The sequence below is a fragment of the Fulmarus glacialis genome, unplaced genomic scaffold, assembly GCF_000690835.1.
Source record: "Fulmarus glacialis isolate BGI_N327 unplaced genomic scaffold, ASM69083v1 scaffold2750, whole genome shotgun sequence".
Taxonomy (NCBI): Eukaryota; Metazoa; Chordata; class Aves; order Procellariiformes; family Procellariidae; genus Fulmarus; species Fulmarus glacialis.
Genome location: NW_009188153.1, coordinates 30,109 through 48,677, shown reverse-complemented (window position 1 = coordinate 48,677; position 18,569 = coordinate 30,109). Strand labels below are relative to the sequence as shown.

General features: G+C 47.8%; 1 protein-coding gene across 1 annotated transcript; it reads left to right on the top strand.

The window, feature by feature from the left end:
* Window positions 1-4,547: 4,547 nt before the first annotated feature.
* Window positions 4,548-18,441, top strand: B3GAT1 (beta-1,3-glucuronyltransferase 1). Its single transcript, XM_009577390.1, has 5 exons — window positions 4,548-4,696; window positions 4,835-4,981; window positions 8,027-8,535; window positions 11,159-11,455; window positions 18,355-18,441. Exons 2-5 carry the CDS (start codon window positions 4,870-4,872, stop codon window positions 18,439-18,441), a joined length of 1,005 nt encoding a protein of 334 aa, XP_009575685.1. The 5' UTR covers window positions 4,548-4,696; window positions 4,835-4,869.
* The last annotated feature ends 128 nt before the right edge of the window (window positions 18,442-18,569 follow it).

The following is an 18,569-nucleotide window of genomic DNA, read 5'->3' as shown; positions in this document are numbered from 1 at the left end:
ATCCAATAAAGGATGGAGATTCTCCATTGTATATATACAAATTCAACTCAAGCAATTCTTTAGTTTAATATATTTTAAATGACTTCTGTTCAATGTGGGAAAACCAAGGAGTAATGATGCTGGGGCTGATCAGCCCCAAAGGAAGAAAGAAGGTAAAACTGACTATAAACCAGATTGCAGATCAAATCAGTGTTTCCTACGGTAAGTGTCAGACCTGATGCCAATTAACTTGATTTAAAAAAAGAACCTTCAGTTTTTAATAATCCAACATGTTACTAACACGTGGCTCCAGGATTTATTAAAGCTTTTTTATTAGATGAGTGCCCTTTTAATGTTGTCATGCCTTGACACCATTGCCCTCTGCCGGAGGATGTGAAATCTCTTTCACCATGTGGCATAGCCCTTCTGCTTTGCAGCATGTCAAAATATATTTCTGCCAAGGAAAGTCTTTCCAAACTATGCAAAACACCTTTGTTGTAGAAGTATTTTAACCCCAAAATCACTTACATTTGAGCTGGTGATTTGTCCTTTGCCTGATTTTTCAAAACTGAAAAAAAGAAAGTATACTTTCTGTATTGGAAAATAGAGTTTGATCTTTTTAATTAATTAATGTTTAAATTTGTTCCTCCTCCTTCTTTTCCCTGGGGGGAGGAGATAGCAGAAGCCTAAAATTGACAATCTGAACAAAGCCAGGTTTTGTTTTGAACGTTTTCAGTGGGAAAAGGAAAGTGGTATTATGATGGGGCAGGGGTAGAGTGAATGCCTTGAAGAGGAGCATAATTTCCCCCAGACTAATTTTTGGCTAGCCTTGTTTGTGCCGTAAACAGCAACAAAAAGCATCATTTGCCTTTGGTAGCAAGGGATATTTTGGATGCAGGGAAAGCCCTATGTCTTGGGCTGTGAAGCTGTGAGTTCTCTCACCAGCAGTGTAAAATCACAGGCGACCATGTGTTTCCTAGCTGATGTTGTTCACAGGAGAAAATGGATTTCACCTTTTCCGGCTTTAACATGTGACGGTGAGGTGGGAGTGTGGCTTTGTCACACTGAGAACTGTTGTCACGCTGCACTGAGGCCCTCAATTGCATTAGTGTGTTGGGAGAGAACACGCTTGAAATACTTCATCTGGATCCAGATTTCACAGTGCTCACAGCAGCCCCAAGTGAATTCTTACGATGTCCTTCAGTCAGGCTTCTCAGGGTCATCAATAAAATCAAATCGCTTCAGGAATTAACAGTGAGCAAATGTCTTTGCTGCAGAGCCGAGTACATGGTACACCGTGGATGCCGACAGGCAGCTAGGTATGCAGAAGCATGGGTCGGCAACTGGGGGCCAGACTGTGGTCTGTGGCTCCACGTTCTCCCCCAGCCGACCATCGCCATCTGCGATTCGGATCCATACTGGGGTTGCGTCCCTTTGGGTGTGTGGAGCGCGCTGTATCTAGGGAAGGGAACATTAATTACAGCCACTGCGCGCGGCGTATCTGATTCACATCTGCAGCCCACAGTCGCCGATGGCGCAAAAGGAGCTCAGCATTCAGCCAGCCCCAGGAGGACACGGGGAGGAAGCGTTCCCACAGCGGGGAGCACTGTCCCCGGGAGCTCTCTGCTGCCAGCCCGAGCAGAGCTGCAAAGCAAAGCCAACAGCTCTCTGCTGGGGCACGAGTGGGCTGCGTTGGCCCTTGGCAGCTGGAGCACCAACGTGACAGAAGATTGACCAGGGAGCTGCTAAATGCTCTGTAGCAAATTAAAAGGAATCAATCCTGGAGAGACCAATGCACAAATCGTTGGAGCCTGCTCATTTTCCCTGTGTTGAAGGGATGGAAATCAGAGTAAAGCCCCAGCCCAAAGGTGCCCATTCTTCATCATATGAAGCCCAGGGTCAGCCTGTCCTATGGGAGTGCTGACAATTTGAGTCTGGATTGGCAGGAGGCAAGGAAAAGGCATCTTTAAGGTTAAGAGCACTGTATTCGGAGGAAGCTGCCCTTGACAAACGGGGCATTTGATGCATGCCAGCCCACTGTGGCAGCCTGCCAGATGCTGTGAATTGACTCTGGCTCTTTTAGCATGTCATTTCCTCCCACCCCCTCTCCAGTGGCACAGTCCTTTCCTTGGTGCATTAGCAGCAAGGCACTTTACCAGGCAAGGTGTTCAGTCTTTTCAGAGCTGCCCCTTACTGCTCTGCCCTACAGGGATGCTCAAGGGACATGTTCTGGCTTTATTAGAGGATTCAAAGGATGCCGGCGCTCAGTGCCCTCTGTTCAGGCACTGATAGCAACTGCAGGGACAGCAAGGATGAGGCCAGATGCTCTTTCCTGAGGGCACTGTGTGCTTTGGCAGTGCTAGGCCAGTGAGATTTCTCTGGCTCTGAGAAGTGGACAGGGATGCAGCAGAAGGCTGATGTTTGCTGGAATAATTCTTCCTCTTCCTCCCTGGTTTATTTTGTCTGGATGAGGCTGCTTTCTCCAGTTCTGAAAAAAATGGGGACAAATCTGTGTTGCTGGAAGATGCTTCCTTGAAAGTCTGCAGGGTGTCCAGCTGCACAGAGCATATCCTTGGGGTGTGAAAAGCTTTTCCCTGCTGGTTCCCTGTACTTGACTGCAGGAAACCCTACTTTCTGTAGAACCAGGTGTGTTTGGTGGTTGGTTTAGAGGTTTGTTGTTGTTTCCTCTGGAGACCCCTCAAGAAGACTAGCTCCTTCTTATCACCCTCACTAGCTTGCCCTGATCCACCACAACCTCCTTCCATACCACTGAGTCCTTGCATTTCCTAAATGCAGTTTGCCAGCACATCTGCTGATTGCGTCCTCTGATGAGGGTCTCCTGAGTGAGGCTTTGTCTCTGTGCATGGTGCCGGCCAGCACATCTGCTGATTGCGTCCTCTGACGAGGGTCTCCTGAGTGAGGCTTTGCCTCTGTGCATGGTGCCAGAGGAGGATGGGTCCCCAGCTCTGTAGATGCTGGCACTGTGATCTCTGCACAGGTTTTTGTATGTGGGGTGGCAGGTCTCTCCCTGATGAGAGACCTCCAGGTGGGGAACTGGCTGTTTGCTAGAGTTGGCTGGAAATTTTTTGACGAGTTGGGTTTTTGTATGTGTGGAAAAAAATTGGATTTGCTGAAACTTTTTTGAGGGTCATTTACATGTCCCTTTTAAGGACAAAGGCCAACCTGTGTTTTCCCTTGTTTTCCCTGGTAAATTAATACCTCTGTGATTGAAGTGCTAATTTGGAAGAACCAGGTTCTGTCCAGCAACTTGAATATTGCTTGCTTGCACTTTAAAAGGACAACCCATCGGTTTTTGGAGCCATTTCACTTCAAGTCTTCCACTGGGCTCAGTGCTGGAGGCTGACTGTGCAGCCCAGTGGTCAAGGCATGGCCAAGGGAATTCAGATCAATCCAAATTGGGCTAATCAGGGATTTAAACCTGGATCTGTCCATGGCTACCCCATGCAACCAAGAAAAAGCAAGCTCCAAGAGTCTCGGGAAAAACATTTGCAAAGTAGCATCATATCTACAGCCCAGGCTTGAGGAGCTCCCCTCTGATTTAAGGGGGAGATCTGATAGTTTCCAGGGCACTGCAGTGGCAGTGACTGACCAGCCAGCCAGCAGCTGTACAGAGGGAGATCAGTGCTTTTCCCCAGAACAGACTGCTCCCTGCCTTCGACTGCAGTATTCTCTGGGCTCTCCTTTGTCTGCAATGCAGCCCTTTTAGCAGCGGGCTAATGCATTCCCCCACATGGGAACAGTGGTACTAAACTGCTACCCATGTTTGCAAACTGTCCACCGTGCATGTCCCTGCTAAGTGATGTACTTTGCTTGCCAAGATACTTGATACAGTCTGCTTAAATCTTGTATGTGCTTGTATTGAATCAAACTAAGCCATTGTGGCAGTTTAATATACTCCAGTCGCAACACCTCCGAGATGGAAGAAATGAACCTGAACAGGCCATTGGAAGCTTGAGTTAAAACTGGCTGCATCAAAGATGCCAGTGGGATGGTCTGAGCCGAGGGGATTACAATGTTGGGCAAAATGCAGGGTCACTAGCTTCGCTGGAGCTGTATTCCCAAGAGCATAGGTGCAGTCACCCTGGGTGCTCTGCCTGGCAGAGGGAGAGGGCCTAGTGGGTCAGAGCACTTGCTGATGTGTCAGGCAAGTAATGTGGTCATTATGGTCTCTGCTTCGTCCTAGGGGCTTGGGCCAAGCATGTGGTAAAGTAATGTGGTCATTATGGTCTCTGCTTCCTCCTAGGGGCTTGGGCCAAGCACGTGGTGTTGTGAGGCTTGGCTGGCTTGTGGACGAAGGGTCCTTTTCCGCTGGGGGATGGTTCAGACACTGCAGCACTGAGCAACTTTTGCTTGGCTGAAGCAAGGGACTTGCTTGACAAGTGGATGCAAAGGAAAGCAAGGCTCTGGACACCCAGGAGGCATCTCTCCCTGGAGGGGTGGGACACATTTCTGTTGCTCACTGCCCCAGTTTGATTTGTCTTCTTGAGGACTATTTGTGAACTCTGTGGAGCAGCTCCCTAGTTCTTTTCTCTGCCTACTCACCTTTGCTCTGTGTTTCAGGTTTCCTTCCAAATGAGTCCCTGAGGTTCCTGCTGGCAGCTCCAGCAGTGTCCTGTAGAAGTGCCGTCCTGCTCCTGGTCTCAGCAGCCGAGGCACCTCCAAACCTGCTTCTGCAATGGGTGGGTTGTAAGCACTGGTAAGACCTACGAGTCGTGTTGCCTTCGCTGCTCTCTCCCTCTCTCGCGTTCTCTCTCTCTGTCCTTGTTCCTTCTTGCCCATTTATTTCTGTTCTCCATGTGCTCTGCTGTTCTGTCTCTGGGGTTTTCACTGTCAGGTAATGAGGAGCTGTGGGTCCAGTCAGTCTTGGAGATGCCGAAGAGACGAGACATCCTGGCTATCGTGCTGATAGTTCTGCCCTGGACACTACTAATCACCGTCTGGCACCAGAGCACCATTGCTCCACTGCTTGCAGTGCACAAGGGTGAGAGAAATCAAACCAGCCCATGCCAAGTCTGTGCATCCCTCCCTCGTCCTCATCTCCTCTCTCATTTCATTTCTCCATGGCAGCCATGCTCATCTCAGCTCCCAGTCCATGCTCATGCAGAAGCCTCCCCACTTCTGCTGTAGGAACAGCCCAGTGCTCATAGGGGTTCTTCAGAGACATCAAACTCCAAGCCATGGGATATGCTTACTGCATTTGGAGAGCTCTTTATGGCCTAAATCCAGAGTACTGAAGGAAGATGCTTTTCTTTGTTCCCTGATGATCCACAAGAGAGGAGTCCCTTCTTGCTGGCCTTTGCAGCATTCTGCACACAAGTTAGTCCAGCAGGAAAGCTGCAAAAAAGAGAGCAGAGGAAACAAAGCTGCCACTTGAGACAGCTGCTCTGGGAGACATGAAGCAAAGAGCATTTTTAAAGTGTCCTCAGAAAAGCAGCAAACGGTTGCTCTTGCACTTGAAGGAGAAGACAAGAGCCAGCATCTCCCCTGATTGTTTGCTGGAGTTACAATGCTATGAGAGAGTCAGCTTCCATGCTACCTGTCACACAAAGCATTAGAGCCCTGGCCCAAATCACATGAATGCAGGAAGTTCTGAGGGATCCTCTCTGGCCAGAAGGGTCCTAGTTTTTTTCCTGTTCTTGGCATAGCAGCAACATCTAAGGGCTGTGAGAGCTCTTGGGGGCTGGAAGAAGCCACGCTGCCTACTGCGGTCTTCATTCTTGGTTCTGCCCTTCTGCTGAGCACCAGGGCAGGCGGGTCAGCTTGGAGAAGCTTGTCTGTAGGGAAGAAGGCCAGCTCATTTTCCCTCTCTGGTTCCTTTCTCTGAGAGATTCTCTCCCCTTTTCATTTTAATGTTTGCACCCATCCTCCACAGTTGCTTATCCTTTTGCTGAACAGTCTGATGTGCAGTTTGAATTGTCAGAAGTTCTGAGTCTGTCCCGAGCAGCTTTACCTTTCCCCCTGGAGGACTGACAGCCACCCATGAGGCTTCGGGCAGTTCTTAAGGGAAATATGACTGTGATCCCCTCTGGAAGGTGGACAGTGTTTCAGAGGATGAGGGATCTACTGGGCTCTAAAATAGGACTTGAAAGACTACTAAGAATACGCTGTCCGTATACCAGTTTGATTCAATGCCCTAAAAACTAGGAGCTGTTTTTTGTGAATGGCCACGGACACTGAAGTTACAGCACAGAGACTGCTCTGCCCTGGCTCAGTCCTGAACTTACCGACGACCTTGGTAAAACACTTCCTCTGCCTCTGCTTCTCTGAGCCCCCAGTGGAAAATGAGTGGTGATAGAGACCAACCTGAAAGCTCTTGGGAGAAATTGTTTTGTTCTTGTAATGCGTTTCTGAGATCCTTTGGTAGCAGGTGCTGAAAAAGAGATGTGCATCTGTACCCTAGCGAGCACGGATCGGCAGTGCTTCCCCATGCCAGGATTTACAGCTGAGGGTTTGACCTGCAGGGGTTTGCAAACTGTCTCAAGCACCGTCCTGGCTAATTACATTTGTGTCTGTGTCCAATGCATTTTGCAGATTTATTTTTGAATTGATTCCAGTGTTCTCTGCTTTCAGAGAGCTTCTGCTATGTGATGCTGATGTGCTTTGCCTTATATAGGGCCTGATACCAAGATGTGCAGGACACCTTGTCCCTGTCCCCCCTGACCAGATATACACCCTCCCTCCATCAGTGCCATGGAGTATGAGGCCTTCATTTGGTTCAGGGCTGGTATCAAAGTCTATGCTGCTCAAGAGTAACATGCTATGAAAAAAACATACCCTGCTGGGTCAGATCTAATGTCTGTCTGTTCCTGTTCTTTCTCATCTGAAGTTCCTGGTAGCAGTTGGTTTTGCAAAATCTATGGCTCAAAGCATTATGTGCCCACTAGAGAGCCGCTGGCTTATATCCTGAATGGAGGTGTCCCTTTCCTGCTGGTCTACAGTGGTACGAAAGTATGAAAGTCGCACCCTGGAAAAGTGACAGGTGCATGAACATTTTTTTTCCCTTGAGCTGATCGTGAACAATTCTCTCTTTGCAAGGATTTTGTATGTTTGGATCAGTGTATCCTATATATATGCTGCTCATTGTTCACATGTGCACTACTGAATGGGCTGTTATGTTCAGAGGTCTGCTGGTCTACAGTGGTACGAAAGTATGAAAGTCGCACCCTGGAAAAGTGACAGGTGCATGAACATTTTTTTTCCCTTGAGCTGATCGTGAACAATTCTCTCTTTGCAAGGATTTTGTATGTTTGGATCAGTGTATCCTATATATATGCTGCTCATTGTTCACATGTGCACTACTGAATGGGCTGTTATGTTCAGAGGTTGGTAGGGTCTTTTTGAGGAGAGGTTAGTCAGAGGCAGGTGAAAGTCTCTGCAGGAAAAAGCCTACAATTACAGGCTTTAATTTCTACTCTCCATTTCTGGATTTGAAGTGTGTCTTTCCCCACTTCTCCGTGCCCCATCCCAGGCCTGTCAGGAGAGCAATGGAGTACTGCAGTATCCTGGCCAGACGATGCTGCTGGGGGATCTTCACTGACTCTGTATTTTCCACCAGTTTGTTCCCTGCCTCCCAATCCAGGTGCTCCAGTGCCTGAGTGCAGAGCAATGCGCCCTGTCCCGCTGAGTATGGTGCCCAGAGCACTGGAGCTCTTCAGGAATGACAGATTGTCAATCCACGATCTGCTATTTTCTTTATCTAGATCTAATTGCTGTACAAGCCTGTCTCTTCTGGGTGCTTTTTGAAGTTCCTTATTCTGAGCACTCAGCTGCAGCATTGTCCTGAGCTCTCAGGCCTTGTTTGATGCTGATTTTCTAACAGCAGGAACTTCTTTTCTCATGTGTGTTTGTCCCTGATTCCTTTATTTATTTGTGTACTTATTTATTAAAGCCTCCGTCCGAGTTTGCTTCCTTTCCTCTGAAACCACGAGGGTGACCTGCTATTAGCAAGCAGCCTGCTGGCTCAGTCGGGGGGTGTTGGAGGAATGAGTCCATGCATCTTTTTCTTCTCTCTCATACCCTTGCTCAGATGATGGTGGTGACTCCCGGCGTGATTTCGCTGCAGGCTTGGACTCCAAGGAATACTGCTTGTCGGACCGGGACATTGTGGAGGTGGTGAGGACAGAATATGTTTATACCCGCCCACCCCCGTGGTCAGACACCCTTCCCACCATCCACGTCATTACACCCACCTACAGCCGGCCTGTACAGAAGGCAGAGCTGACGCGCCTGGCCAACACCCTCCTGCACGTGCCAAACCTGCACTGGATCCTGGTGGAGGACTCACAGAGGCGCACGCCTCTCATCACCCGGCTGCTGCGGGACACGGGGCTTAACTACACCCACCTCAATGTGGAGACACCCCGCAACTACAAGCTGCGGGGAGACATGAGGGATCCTCGCATTCCCCGGGGGACCATGCAGAGGAACCTTGCCCTGAGATGGCTGAGAGAGACCTTTAACAAAAATAACAGCCAGCCTGGAATTGTTTACTTTGCCGATGATGATAACACCTACAGCCTGGAGCTCTTTGAGGAGGTAAGACCCTGCTGGGGGGCTCCCAACTGGCCAAACACAGCAGATGGGGTTTAAAAGATGCTGTGTACTGAGCTGAGGAGATGCCGTGTACATCTTCTCCTGAGCTCTGGATCAGTCTTGTCTGTATAGTGGTCCCACTGCAGCTGTCCTGAAGTTTCCTCTGGGCCTCTGGTTACTGTGCTGCAAAGTGTGTGTTTCCCGGTGTCAAAGGCACCCTGTGCGAAGTAACGGGAACCCCAGGTTATCCTGTGGCATGTGATCAGGAGGCAGATAGTTTTTACTGTACAGGAAACTAATGAGGAGCTGCCTTCCGCTGTGGGGAGCCTTGTTAGGATTAGAACATCGCACGTCTGACGTGCCTGTGCAGAAGCACGTGCCTAGCAAAAGAAATCTCGGCCATCCTCCTTCCATGCCCCACCCTGGAGGAGATTTCTGGCTGGTTCCTGATCTGATGTTATCCACCTTTCTTCTCTGCCACCCCTATGTATTGCGCTTGGCTGTCTGTTAATTCATGTTTGTTCTTGTTTGAGGAGTCCCTGGGGTTTCTCTTCCTTGCTTGTTGTTTGCATTTGTTTGCTCTCATCCCAGAGTGTCCACTGGTTAAATTCTGTAGCTGTCAAGAGCCTGGTGCCTGCTCTGCACAGATCCCCAGCTGAGGTAGCAGTGCCCTTTCAGAGTTACGCCTGAATGGTGTCAGCACAGTCATAGGCTTGCAGGACATCTTGTTCAGAGATGCTCTGTGTGGTTGTCTCTGGGTTGCCACACACGTGAGGAGCATATATTTGTCAGTGCTTGCTTCTCCTCCCAGAAAAGTGGAGACCTTCATGCACTGCCTTGGAGAGGGCTGTCTCTCTGCTGGGAGATGCGTGCAGTGCTCCCCTCCAGAGCTCTTCTTCTTGCAGCATCAGGGGACGGATGGTCTCTCATGCTGTTGTAAGTAGGTGATGGGGCTGAGATCTCAGCCTGGAAGTTTGCGGCTCCAGGAACTGTGATGGAAGGCTGAATTTTAGCATGTCCTGACAGTCTTGTCGGGCTTGAGCAGGGGAAGGATCCCATATGCTTTCCCACCTTTGCTGTTTGTTCCACTCCTGCTGGGGCTTTAAATGAACTCCTGAGCCTTTCCCTGTCGGCAGGTATGCAATGGTCTTATAGTGCCAGGTACACTGTACCTCACCTGGCTTCCAGCCCAGAAATGACTTGTTCCCTTGCTCTCCTGAGCCCGAGCTCTCGCAGCAAGGGACAAGAAAGGAGGATTGCCTCCTTCCCCACCAGTTGCCAGTTTTATACCAGGGATCTCCTATTTATTTGCTCCGTACATGCCCCCTTTCCTTTCCCTGATGGCTTTCACTTCAGCTTAGATAGCCACAGGAATATACACACTTTTAAAGCTGAAAGCAAACTTAGACTGAATGTCTTTCTTCCACAGTCCCCTTTGAGGCTGGCTCTGGCAGCATTCTGAGTCAGACACCACACATTAATAAAGCAGAAAGGGTTCCTTCGTTCACCCGTGTGCTTTGCTCGTAGAGGCTTCTCCTCTCTGATCTGTAGCTGCAGTTAAGGTCACATGGAGCCAATGAAATGTGCTGTGAAATGCAGAAGACACGCACTATTGTTCCCTGTGGACAGGGGCTGCCGTTAGCATGTGTATAATACAGAAGGGCAAGTGCCAGAGCTCTTCTGGTCTCGTTTGCAGTAATTAGCAGTGATGAGATTAGCTTTGGGAGATCCCTGATCTAAGAGACTGGGTTGAGAGCAGAACGTGAGCCGAGCCTGCCAGCAGAGCAGGACAGGGCACTGGGGGATGGGCCGGTAGACTGGCATTCAACTCATCTGTGTTGGCAAGGGCAGGCATCTGAAGTGTCCCCTGATGGCTCCTATCTATTTCTCTTGACTCTACACGGAATAGAGGCATCCAGCTGGGCAGCAGGAGCAGCTACAAGCACCGTTCTGCATGCTGGGAGTTTCTGGAGAGGCTGCGCTTCTCAGCTGTCCCTGAGGTTGTGGGCTACAGCTGCAGTGCCTCACCCTAAAGATGCTTTTAGCCTTACTGTGGCTCATAGGTTGAGATTGCAGCTCAAACTCCTCAACTTTCAGAGAAAGCACCTTTCTTCCTAGATATGCCATTCCTGCATTTCCAGGTGGCCTTGGACAAGGTGCTTCCCTCCTCTGTGTCCTGGTTTCCCCAGCTGTCCATGTGGAGGACTGATGCCCCACAGCTCTAAAGACCTTTGGACAAAAAAACACTCTAAATCTCAGTTACGTTTATTATTGGCAGCTTTGGTTTTAGTGCTGAACTCATGCTTGGCTCCGTGGCTATCCATTAATATTGCTATTGTTAGTTGCCACTTTTCAAAGCACTTTGCTTCTCCAGCTCCAGGATGTGCATCCTCGTACAGGTGAGTAATGAGCTCTGCGGCTTGGTCCAAGCCACAGAGGGTGCCTGGGAACCTAAGCCAGGCTCTTAGCTCTAGGGTTTGTGTGGAAGCTCAGGGGCATTCGTCTCCTGCAGGACACTGAGCAAGGTGAAGTCCTTCTGCTGGGGTGCTGGTTTGTGTATTGAAAGTCGCATGCAGCCGATCCTTCTGTGTGCACCCACCATACCCTTCTCTTTCCTTGCCTCCAGATGCGCAGCACCAGAAGGGTGTCAGTGTGGCCAGTAGCCTTCGTTGGTGGCTTGCGCTATGAGTCACCCAAAGTGAACGCTGCAGGGAAGGTCTATGGCTGGAAAACTGTGTTCGACCCCCATCGCCCCTTTGCTATAGACATGGCGGGGTTTGCTGTGAACCTCAGACTGATCCTCCAGCGATCTCAGGCTTACTTCAAACTGCGAGGAGTGAAGGGAGGCTACCAAGAGAGCAGCCTGCTCCGGGAACTAGTGACCTTGAATGACCTTGAGCCGAAAGCTGCCAATTGCACTAAGGTATGGTCTCTTTCTCATACATGGGTCGTAAGGATCCAGAGGTAGGAGAAAGCCCATCCAACCCCATCATGCAGTCACTTGTCCTCTGCATTTGAAGAGAGCACACCCCCGTTGCAAGGGAGCTGGGAATGGGCGATTATGTATTAAAATGTGTGGAAGGCAGTTATCTTTTTCGGTTGCAGACTGCTAGCAGTTGCCATAGGCCTTGAAATACGGAGTCTTCTCTCCCCTGTCATGGTTCCTCTTTCTTATATTACCTCTAAGAAAATATCCTTATTATTTTCAAGATGGGCTTATCTGTGGCCTTGCTAATCCCCTGGGGCAGGGAACTCCATAAATGAAATGTATGTCAGTTGCTTTACGTGAATTCCTCAGGGGAGCTTTTGAGTACGGGTACTCCTGTGATAAGCCAGCATCACATGAGATTTGGCCCTCTGGAACCCATCTGAACCGTAACCCAGAAGTACCAGCCACAGTGTTTCCTGGCTGCAGGGAAAGACTGTTCACACAATCACTGCCTTACTGCAAAGTTACCTTCTCCCTCTTGACATCTATGCAATATTGCTGTAGTTGTCCACAATAACCTGGATCTTTCTGTGCCAGAGATATGTAGAAATGTTTTAATGCCTGGGATATTGCTCTGAGCTCTAGGAGGCTTCCATAAAGCTTCATTTTGGGGGGATTTTACTGCTGTCAAATGACTGCTAATTATTTGACTGTACACATTGCACAGGAGCTACCAGGTCATGGAGCAGGACCCCTATGTGCTAAATAACGTAGAAACTCGGAACACAGTGATGGTTCTTGCCCTAAAGACTTCCCAGTCTAAGATGAGAGACAACAGATGGATATTTATCTGGAATGACAGGGGAGCATGCGAGACAATGCTGGTTAGTGCGACAGGCATCAATCATAGCACATCAGCAACGGATGTGCAACATAGTACATCAGATGCTTCTGAAAGCTTTGTGAGTGGGTCCACTGAGCACCGCAGGTTTGCAGGGAGTCCCTCTGAGATCACAGACACCCCAGTATAGCACTCTCATGCCTTTGTCTGTAATAGACACCAGCCAGTCTGATTTAGGGAGTCTTTATTGCTTAATTATCCCAGGAGGATTATTCTTTTTTTGCAAATAAGCTGTTACAGCCAACAGACCCAGTGTTGGATCCAGTTTCTATCCCTTTTTGGGATAGGAAGAAATTTTCAGTAATACCCTTTGTCTCTGCTTTCCATCTGCACTGCTCCACAGCCCCCAGCCGTGGAAAAAACAAGGATCTCAATGTTCAGCAGTGCTCAGGCAAGGAGTCCAGGAATAAGAAAGAGGAGCTGAGGGGGAGGAGCAACTTTGTTTATTATCTGATACCTGCTGTGCCTCACTTTTTAAATCTACATGTCTGTGGTTAAGGCTGTCCAGCACTGGGATAAATAACACAGATGGTCTCCCAAGGGTGGGAAAAGAGATTGGATTAAAATTAGATCTCTGTTCTTGGGCACTGCGTGCCCTACTAGCTAACAAGAAAGCACTGGCTGGAAATAAGTGTGTTTTCAACAGGCCAAGGGAAATGCACAGGTTGCTTTTAGTCTGGTGTACAGAAGATTAGGGCTGTTTACTCCGTGGCCAGTTATGCAATCTTTGGTATATTATAAATAACTATATTGGAAAGAAGCTGTGTTAAAAGGCTGGGGATAGGAAATGACGGTTGTGGAGGAACACATGGAGGAAGGAGAGGAAGGAAAAGGTTGTTTCCAGGAAGGAGGAAAAAAATGATGCTGTCAGACAGGCTGCCGTGTCAGTGCTGTCACACAAGAGCTGCAGGTCAGAGGTGGAGAGGAAGCAGAAATTGCTGGCCAGGATTTGAAGCAGACTGCATTTCTTTTTTTGGCCAGGCTGTGGGGATCTTACAAGGGTCCTTGTTGTGAAGTGAATGCTGTCTGCTCCTGGCAAACTCTGAGTGCAGCTTTGCAGGTTGAGCTTTGCCTTTCTGCTTTTAGCTGATGCCAGCAGCCTCCATTTCCCAATTGCTGTTTTGCTCACCCGTTTGATGAGGAGGAAAGTCCAGACAAGCAGCAGAGAAGGACAAAAGTAGGCTATGGTCTGGGGTCCTCTTGCCCTGAGATCGAAGCATAGACTTCTTTCTCATCGTGCTAGTGTGCTCCCAGCAGTTGTCATGGTTTGCTTCTGTTAAGCATAACCATATTCCTGTTTTGCAGTGAGATTTACATTAAAAATTATGATGTGCTCAGATACAGTCGTTAAGGAGGGATCAGAGAAGTATGTAAGATAAGCACAGACATCTGTTCTCCAAAAATGCTGCCTTCCCTGTGTGCAGCGCTGGTATTTGTAATGTTTATCAGAATTCAGCCCACAAATGCACACTCCTGCAAATAGCTTAAGCTTTAGCCAAAGACATATATCCTGCTTATTTTCTTTTATTTGGGAACTGCCCAAAATGAAGGAGAAAATTAAGGAAGTCAGTATTAATTGCCGAGGAGAAAGGAGAGAGTTATCCCTCCTTATCAGGAGGGAAGGGTTGGTTTATACTGGAGTTGTAAGGAAACAAGGCTTTGCAAGCGTGCTATGTTCTGCTGCTTCTGCATTCCCCCCACACCTCCCCAAAGCAAACCATACTCTCTTCAATCCATTGACACTGGATAGAGGTCTGAGATTCTGTATTCCCATAAGGTTGATGTAACTGAGACATATTGTGCTCCCCATTTTCTATTAACACCTGAGGAAACAAATTGCAGGGTGCTCAGCCAGGGAGCCCTTAAAAGAGAGAGACTTTGAGTGGCCCCAGCTATTGAAAAAGCCTCAGCTTGGGCTGGCACAAGGTCATTGGAAATGAGGCTGCTCCTGGAGACACTTGTTTCTCCAGGGAGATAGGCGTAGATACGTTCCGTTGGGTGAGACAGGCTTTTGTGCACTCGGGTGGTCTGGGTAGCAATTCACTGGGATTGAAGTGGTGGCTAAAAGTAGTTATTCCTCCGCTCTCCTTCTCTCTTGGCTGAGTCAGATCTGAGATTAAATCTGCGGGTTAGCAGCTCAGTGTTTAGGTGGATGTTATGAAAGCGAATCGGCTGGCAGCTTTGCGCTGGACCGGGAATGGCTGTCTCTGAGCCTTAGAGGCAGGGCACGTGTGGGCACTGTTAAATGCCACAGTTGGTATAACAGGTTGCTCTTAGATGCAAGCTAGAGAACAGGGAGCAAAGAGAGCTCTCCTAGCAGTAGCTGAACCACACACCAACACTGTGGCTACCGTGGGTCTTGGAACTGGCTCTGGGAGGGGAATAAATCCTTGTGCATATGGAGGAGATCAAGCCTTTGGGCCCAGCAGCAGCCAGGAAATCGCACAGCAAAAGGAGACCAGAACTGGCTGCTTCGTGATGTCACAGATCTAAAACAGCTAAAATGCCTCAGAATGGGCAGGAGAGAGGGAAAATGTCAGCCAAAGGCAAGAAGGCTTGAAAAGGAGTACTTCACTTCCTCCTGTTTCTATCCTGTGGTGCTACGTACAGCAGGCAGGGGAATCAGCTTCATGAAGTCTTTGTTTTCTTTGCCTTTCAGGGGCTGAGCTGCAGGGTAGGGATGGAGCAGATCTGTCCTCTTTTGGGTTAGATTGTTCCTGAGACTGGGCTCCTCTTTTCGTGTGGATTTGTGACCAGTGGTTTGCAGTGAGCATTCAGTATCTTGGCTGCTATGTGACAGCACTTTGTTGGTTAAGCTTCGCATGCACACCAGTGAAGACACCAGTGCTTGAGCTGTTGATTTTTACGACAGACATGCAGAACTTGGAGGGTTCTTTTGGCCTTGTCTTGTCCTGATTAGTCACCAGAACTGCTATGCCAATGCCATCCCCTGTACCACAGCTGAAAGCTGTAGTTTACATCAGAGTAGTTCGGGTTTTGCAGCACTGTCTGCCTGCACTGGTCCACAGATCCATGCTGCAGCTGCAATAGCTCAAATTAGACCGCTGTAACCCTTTCTTCTCTTGTAGTTTTGTATGTTTTGCCTGTAATACCCATCACAAAGCACAAATCTTCAAGTTGGTGTAATTGCACAGTTGAAGATTACTGTTTGAGCTCTGGCTCATTTAATAGCAGTGGCCATGATTCTCTTGACATACAAGAAAAACAAGAGTTATAGGGAGAAGCAATCTTTATTTTTTATACCAATGGATGTGCTTTTGGGAGAAGAGGGCCTCCCCGATGCCTAAGAGAGCCTGCAGAATTTTGGTTTAGCACAAGCTGAGAGAAGACAAATCTGTCATTTCAGCTTGGTGTCTCTTTTTCGTCACGTGGTATAGTCTCCATTTCAAATAACAATTACTGAAACCCTCCACAGAGGGTCTGTGTGCTTGAAATCCTGTGACCCACTCCAACTGTCGGTCGACTTGCCTGTTTGCTTTTTAATTTCCTGTTAGAAGACAACGAAGAAGTCTGCTATGGAGATGAATCCTTGTAATCTCTTAGATCTGTTTTGAGTCCTCTGATTCTGAATGGCAAGGCTGTAAATGATTGGAAGTGTTTTGCAGTAGTAGAGATTTTTAAAGGGGACTCCCTCAGATGACCTATATGAAACTACTGTTCAGGGGAAATCAGATACTTGGTCCCCCTCACTGTTTACTCCTTTGCAAGCTGTACTTTTTGCACAAGCCAGAGCTTCCCTGAGGCACAAAACAAAAACCCTGCTTGTGGAAAAAATCAAGTAATTGGCTGAGAGGAAAAGCAGGTGTTTCTGTACTAAATGGTGATCTCCCTCCCACATTAAAGAACACAGCGTGAAAAATGGTAGAAGTTGCTGTATCAAGCCGCAAATTCTGAAAATGGGTCCATTTTAGTTAATTTAATATAACTGTCTTTTTTGGCACTTGGCTTTAACAATGCAAAAGTGGAATCCAGTTTAAAGAAAAGATAATAATGTGTAGTTGTGGTCTTCTGTTTATGGAGTACGTGGTTAGAGTTGTTTAAGTGTGAGTCCCATTCCTTGGCCATCGGCAGGGTTGAGTGCTTATGTGTCAGAAGCGGAAGGAGCTCTTACCTGCTCCTGCTGGAAAGGAGAATTGGCTACAAGATTTTTCTAGCACCTGGACTGCATTAAGGTTTATACATTCTGTTTGTTGGATGAGGAGCCCATAACTGATGCTTGCATGGCACTGAGAGCCACTTGTACAGACCTGTTTGGTTTTGCCTTTTCACAGGAAAGTAACGCAGTAATTGCAGCAGCGTTGCTGCAGTGGGTAAGCCTATAATAAAGGCTAATTTTGATGAACGGGCTCTGAAGTGCTTGTGGGGGAGCGATGAAATGGTTTTTTGGACCCACTCCAGACAGCAGTTGGTCTCTACTGCCTTAGTATTAGCAGGCGAGATTTAAGCCCCGCACAGGAGGTGACTGCTCACATCAGAGACAAATTTGGTCAAACAGCTTCTTGGGAAGGTGGGGGTGCTCCTGTTTAACCAGAAGGGTTTGAAAAAGTCATCCTCTAGAAACAGAACGTGCCCTCATTTTTCAGAAAAGCAGGGACTGGGTATGAAATGGTTTGCAGATACTTGGCTTAAATGTGCAGAGTATTGTCATAGCAACAAGAGGGAAACCCCTGCAAGGTAGGAAATATCAATGCAAACAGGTGAAGGGAAGCAGGAAACTGTAGCTCTGAAGGGATAAAGCTGCTCGCAGCAATCCAGGTTCGAGGAGCAAAGCAATAAGTATAATGGAGTCTAGTGAGGGGGGAGTATTTTAAACAGCTTCCAGAACTGTCTGTGCCAGCAGTATAGCACAGCTAGTAGAAACTATTTACCTATAATACTCGCCCCCACCTCTAAAAATGTTAGACCACCTCTTCAATGTATATTGTTCCCTGTACTTCTCCACAGATTTTGATCTATATTAAACTTTGCTGCTAAGACTGAGGGAAGCTTTTAGTAGAAGCTTCAGTTCTGTTTTAAACAAGTTGGAGAGGGGCTTTAAAGTGATGCAACATATTGTTGCACCTGGTACAGAAGAGTGGATGGCAGCGTGGGGCCAGCATTTCAAAGGAAATGTGTATGGGGCTTTTGAGGTGATATGGTAGACTAATGCTTGTTGGGTTATGAAAAGGGCTGTGTACAGCCCAGGGCATGTGGGAGGAAGGGAGTGTTCTCTAACTAGCTCCTGCATCTTGCAGCTCTAAGACAGCAGAGGTTGCAACAGAGAACCGGAGCAGCAGTAAGTACTTCTCAGATCAGTGTCACTCTCACATCTTTTTAGGGTCTTAAAAGAATTTAAAAGTCGAAAAGAAGTGATAGTGAGGTTAGAGAGCAGACTCATGTCTTCCCTCCAATAATGGATTTTCAGAGACGCACTGAAAAATCCATTTTAATATTTCACACAACCAAAGGCAATGGTGACGATTAGAGCAGCTGGTGGTACTCAGTATAACTACCTTTTCCCTCTAATGCACGAGTCACAATGTGACCTGAAGTGGCAAGAATTTGCATTTGCACTCTGAGCCTAGCAAATAACTCCACGCTGGCCAAGATGTAGTAACATGATAACCCAGAACCACAGTAAGGAACTTCGTCTATGGGGAAACATGCATGTGATTCTCCGGCTATGAAGGAACTGCCTTACATCACTGAAAAGGTTGATGAGCTATTTCGAGGAAGATGGTTGATAACTACATGGAAGGAGCAGGTTAATGTCCCAAGACAGTACACTGTAAAATGGGCAATTTCTGTGCACTGTGCATTTTGGATAGCAGTAGGCCTGCCTAAATGAAGTTTTATGCAAACCTCCTTTCAGCTGTGAATGCGCCATTAGGCCCCAGGCTAGATGGTTAAATTGCACTATTGATTTAATGTGCAAGAATATTTGTTAGTGCAGTGAAGAGATGCAGCTAATGACTTCTGTTGGCTTCTTCAGATTTTAGTCTGGCATACGAGGACAGAAAAGCCTGTGTTGGTGAATGAGGGGAAGAAAGGATTCACAGATCCCAACGTGGAAATCTGACTGTGCATGGCCGAGCGGAGACCAACACGTGGTAAGAGCTCACATTTTTGAACAGTAATGAGAAGCAACAGTGAAAAAGGAAAATACTAGACAATGACAGGAAAAAGACAAGAGCTCTTTTAAATCTG